The 5,248-nt window shown below is 59.0% G+C and overlaps 1 protein-coding gene across 1 annotated transcript; it reads left to right on the top strand.

Moving 5' to 3' along the window:
* The first annotated feature begins 237 nt into the window (after positions 1–237).
* On the top strand, positions 238–2,934 carry LOC123689365. The gene is made up of 2 exons (XM_045628993.1): positions 238–1,819; positions 2,738–2,934. The coding sequence occupies exons 1-2, from the start codon at positions 238–240 to the stop codon at positions 2,932–2,934; spliced, it is 1,779 nt and encodes a 592-aa protein (XP_045484949.1).
* The last annotated feature ends 2,314 nt before the right edge of the window (positions 2,935–5,248 follow it).

The following is a 5,248-nucleotide window of genomic DNA, read 5'->3' as shown; positions in this document are numbered from 1 at the left end:
TGTGGCGCCGGTCGTCTGGCGGCGGTCTGACGTCATACGATTTATCGAGCGGGCGTTTCAAGTTTTCCGAAGTGGATAGAGACAATATTGTTCTTAGTTTTAATTTTTGTATATAATTTAATTTAAGTTTAGATTTAAGTTAGAATTAGGACTGTACTATAGTATTATCTCTGTTTATAAATATATTAATTATTTATTTATATATTTTGTGGGAGTACTTTTTGTATATTTCGCAAAATGCGAAAGAGGCGGGTTAAGCCGCAGGCCTCGGACAGCGAGGAAGAAGAAATGTCCAGGGCTGGCTCAAAAGAGCGGAGGAAGCGGTCCTTCTTTAAAAACCCTGAGGACGTGTCTCCTCCTCCTAAAGGTAAGCCGCCAAAGAAAGCGGCTGCCCATAAGGAAGGAATTAAGGAGGCGGAGGAAGAGTTGCGAGCTCTCGAGGCTCGCTCTCTTCATGGAGGTGAAGATAGTGGTGCTGGAGGCCACCAGCCAGACGGGGCCTCGACAAGTGCAGGTCGGGCCCCGGACGGGCCCCCGTCATCGTGGGAGGACTACGAGGACGATGTGGTCCTCCTGGGGGTGCCTGAAATAAAGGAGAGGTCGGTTTCCCGAGTCCGCAAAATCCTAGAGATTGCGGCGAAATCGGGAAACCTAAAAGGGACGTACGTCCGCGACCTGAAGGTTGCGGCCAAGGAAATTGGAGAGATCGTGGAGGATCTTGCTGATAGGTGTCTGGGGGGGGAAGAGGGCAGACGTCTACAAAGAGACAATAATCGTCTGAGGGCCCAGGTCAAGGAGCTGGGCCTGGAGCTTGCCGCCCTCAGACGCGAGTTCAACGAGCGCACTGCGCTATTTGCACAATCAAAGGGGGACAACAGGGATCCCGTCTCGGTGGATAGTCCCATCACGCCGGATGCTCTCCGTCAAATGATGGAGGGTCTCTTAGACGGGATCAAGGAGAGCCTGATGGGGGAGTTGATGAGGGCTGTGGGGGGCATGCTTGATGCGAAGTTGGCGGGGATTGGGGACAGGCTGCTCCCTGAGCCTGTGTTACGCCCCCCGCTGATGGCATTAGACCGAGGCCCCCATGGGGCCTCCAAGGGCTCCTTAGGGGGTGAGGCCCAGGTGGCCTCAAATTGTCCGGGGCCACAGGGCAAGAGAGCCCACTGTGGTCCCGCAGGAGTTGGGGTCCAGAGCTCAGAAGAAAATGTCCCGGGAAATGGAGGGGTCTCTTCAGAGATGCCTCCAGCGGGTCCCAGCTGGGCGACAGTGACCGGCAAGAAGAAGAAGAAGAGTAAGGGCAAGAAGAAGTCGGACAGTCTTCCAGCTGCACCGGCTCTTCCTACCAAGGGTGGGGTAGGTCTCCCGGCAAGGCAGCCGGCGGCTATGGAGAAGCCTGTTGGGGTGCGGTCTTCCCTTGCTCCGCCGACAACTGCTGCAGTGGTTTTAACACTGCTGCAGGGAGCGGTGGAGCGGGGGGTTACCTACGCTTCTGCTTTGTCCAAGGCAAGGCAGGCCATCAGTCTGCCTGACTTGGGGATCGAGCGTATAAGCATCCGAGTAACGGCTACCGGAGCTCGGATGCTGGAGGTGCCCGGAGAAGGTAGGGAGGAGAAGGCTAACCGCCTAGCTGAAAAACTGAGGGTGGTTCTGTCGGAAGAGGCCTCGGTGGGGAGGCCCGTCAAGTGCGCGGACCTCCGCATCCGGGACCTTGATGACAGCATCACCGAGGGGAATGTTGTGGAGGCGGTGGCTGCCATGGGGGAGTGCCCAGTGGCGGCAATTAAACCAGGGAAAATAATGAGGCATGGGGGCCGGGGTTTGGGGGAGATGTTCCTCCTATGTCCGGTTGCCTCCGCCAATAAGATCAAGAGTGGGAGGCTCCTCATTGGGTGGAGTTCTTGTCGAGTGGAAATCCAGGAGCACCGCCCTTTGAGGTGCTTTAAGTGTCAACAGCTGGGTCATGTGCGCGCAACATGCGACTCAGCGGTGGACCTGGCGGAGGCTTGCCACCGATGTGGGGTTGCGGGCCATAAGGCTAATGAATGCAGCTCGAAAGAGCTGCATTGTTTGGTCTGTGCGGCGGCCGGGAAGGCAGCGAACCACAAGATGGCGGGAAGGGCCTGCAACCCTCCAAGGCAAGGGAGGGCCCCGCATGCCCCTAAAGCGTCCGGCACCGTGGTGGAGAACGTTCCCATGGAGGTTGGTGTGGAGGTGTCAAACAAATAAAATGTCTGACAACCTCACTAGCCTCCTCCAGGGGAACCTAAGGCGCTCCGCTGCGGCTCAGGACTTGTTCCTGCAGTCGATGGCGGAGTGGGGTGTGATGGCGGCCGTTGTCACAGAGCCCTATTACGTGTCGCGGCAGAATTCGTGGGTGGGGGACCTTCGAGGTGATGCGGCTGTCATTGCTCGGCCTCATGGACCTCCTCTCTCTCTAAGAGAGAGGGGTTCCGGTTTTGTCCTGGCTGATTGGGGGGACTGGACGCTTGTTGGAGCGTATTTTTCGCCCAATGAGCGTCTGAGCCACTTCGAGGACTTCCTGGACGCCATGGGGCTGGCCGTGCAGAGGGCTCTTCCGCGCCCCCTTATCCTCATGGGAGACCTTAATGCGCGGTCTTCCACTTGGGGTGATAGGGTGTCGTGTCGGAGGGGTCCGGTTTTGGAGGAGTGGGCGGCGGAGCTGGGCCTCGTTTTCCTAAATGAGGGAACCGAGCCCACCTGTGTCCGTCCGCAGGGCAGTTCAAGGGTGGACGTGACCCTAGCTTCTGCGGCAGCGGCCCGTGCGACGACGGCGTGGAGCGTGCTGGACGAAGTGGAGACCCTATCGGATCATCGATATATCCGGATGTGGGTCTCTACCTCGATGAGGTGGGCAGTGCGGGGGCAGACTTCCCAGAACAGCTTCCCCCGTTGGGCGATTCGGCGATTTGACCGTCAGGTTGCGGAGGAGGTGGCCATTGTGGAGGGGTGGTGTGCGCCTGCTGGTGCTGGGGATGTAGACGAAGGGGTCGGTAGACTGAGTCAAAGTCTCCGAAGGGTGTCGAATGCGGCGATGCCCAAATGGAGACCGCCGAAGGGGAGAAGAGCTGTCTACTGGTGGACGTCGCATATTGGAAATCTTCGGGGCGAATGTAGCGAGGCGAGAAGGGCCTGCTACAGGAGTCGCCGGAGGAGGGGAGATAGTCCCGATGTTACGGAGGGTCTTCGCTTGATCTATAATGATCGCAAGAGGGCTCTCCGACAGGCTATTTGTGAGGCGAAGGAAAGGGCCCATCGGGAGGTGCTTCGGGGGCTTGATGATGATCCATGGGGGCGTCCCTATCGATCGGCTCGTAAGAGACTGAAGGGTGCGGGGATGCCTCTCGTGGAGAGTCTGGAGCCGACTTTCCTGGAGCGGGTGGTGGCGGACCTGTTTCCTTTGCCTCCCGACACTGTCCCTCCAAGTATGACGGCGTCTATGGTAGAAGTGGCTGACGGGGAGGGTGAGATGGCTCCGGAAGTCTCTGATATAGAGATGGAGACCATTCTAGCCCGTCTCAAAGCCCGCAAGAAAGCTCCTGGCCCGGATGGTGTACATGCATGTGTACTGGCAGTGGTCCTCCCTCATATGGAGGTCTCCGTCCGGGAGCTGTACACTGCGTGTCTGCGTGGTGGACGGTTTCCGGTGGCATGGAAGACGGGACGACTGTGTCTCGTGCGCAAGGAGGGGCGCCCGGTGGACAGTTCGGCGGCTTACCGCCCTATTGTCCTCCTGGATGAAGCGGGCAAGGCGCTGGAGTGGGTAGTGGCCTCTCGATTGTGCCGGCACCTCTCTGTTGAGGGGCCGGATCTAAACGAGGCACAGTACGGCTTCCGAGCGGGAAGGTCGACGCTCGACGCACTTCGGGACCTGAGGTCTCACACCGCTGGAGTGGTAGACGGGGGAGGGAGAGCATTGGCGGTATCGTTAGATATTGCAAATGCTTTCAATAGTCTTCCCTTTGGTGTGATCAGAGAGGCCCTTGCTTTTTTCGAGGTCCCTCTGTATCTGCGCCAAATAGTGGGGGACTATTTTATGGAAAGACGGATCGTGTACTCCAATATGGAGGGCACGGTCTCCTACCACCCTGTGCGGTGTGGAGTTCCTCAGGGCTCAGTACTTGGGCCGCTTTTGTGGGACATGGCCTACGATTGGGTGTTGCGGGGCGCGCTTCTTCCGGGATTGCGCGTCTTCTGCTATGCAGACGACACCCTCGTGGTGGCCAGTGGGGCCAGTTTTGGAGAGGTGTCTCGACTCGCAACGGTCGGCACCTCCCTTGTTGTGAGACGGATAAGGGCCCTGGGCCTTAGGGTGTCTCTCGATAAGACGGACGCCCTATTGTTCCATGGCCCTAGGAATGGTCCACCTCCTGGGGCGGTCCTGATGGTGGAAGGAGTGAGGGTACCGGTGGCGGCCAAGATGAAGTACCTCGGTCTCATCTTGGATGGGCGCTGGAACTTTGAGGCCCACTTTGAGGCTCTTGGGGGGAAGCTGGTAGGGGCAGCGGGGGCGCTTGCAAAACTCCTGCCGAACATTGGGGGCCCAAAGCAGAGTGTGCGCAGGCTCTACTGCGGAATTATACGCAGTATGGCCTTGTATGGGGCCCCAATATGGGATGATCGGTTGGGGCCGAGGAACCGCACCCTTCTCAGGAGGCCGCAGCGAGTGATGGCGGTTCGGGTGGCTCGTTGCTACCGGACCGTCTCGTTCGAGGCGGCATGCCTGTTGGCGGCGACTCCTCCCTGGGAGTTAGAGGCGGTGGCCCTAGGGTCCCTGTATCGCCTCAAGTGCGAGACGAGGGCGGATGGCCGATGGGCCGAACTGGTCGGACCGGCGAGGAGGCAGGCCAGGGAGGTCATCCTTGATAGGTGGGCCCATGATCTGGCCACGCCGAGGGCGGGAGTACGCACTGTGGAGGCGATTCGCCCATGCTTACGGGAATGGGTGAATCGCCCGAGTGGAGCTGTGTCCTTTCGGATGGCGCAGATTCTGTCCGGGCATGGATGCTTTGGGCGGTTTCTGCACAGGGTGGCAGGGCGGGAAATCTATCCTATCTGCCACCACTGTGGCGCCCCAGAGGACACGGCGGAGCACACCCTGGCTGAATGTGCCACCTGGTCGAGGCAACGCCACGACCTGGTGTCGGTCATCGGGACGGACCTCTCGCTACCGAGCGTTGTTGCAGCGATGCTAGGTAGCCAAGAGGCATGGCGTGCGGTGGCTTTC

Source organism: Pieris rapae, chromosome 7, assembly GCF_905147795.1.
Source record: "Pieris rapae chromosome 7, ilPieRapa1.1, whole genome shotgun sequence".
NCBI lineage: Eukaryota > Metazoa > Arthropoda > Insecta > Lepidoptera > Pieridae > Pieris > Pieris rapae.
This window is presented reverse-complemented; position numbering and strand designations above follow the sequence as displayed.

Bases quoted from the DNA above. Each gene is read 5' to 3' on its own strand.
- LOC123689365 (XM_045628993.1), top strand. From the start codon at position 238: ATGCGAAAGAGGCGGGTTAAGCCGCAGGCCTCGGACAGCGAGGAAGAA. The intron at 1,820-2,737 runs GTTTGGGGGAGA...GTCCGTCCGCAG, and splicing joins AATGAGGCATGGGGGCCGGG to GGCAGTTCAAGGGTGGACGT.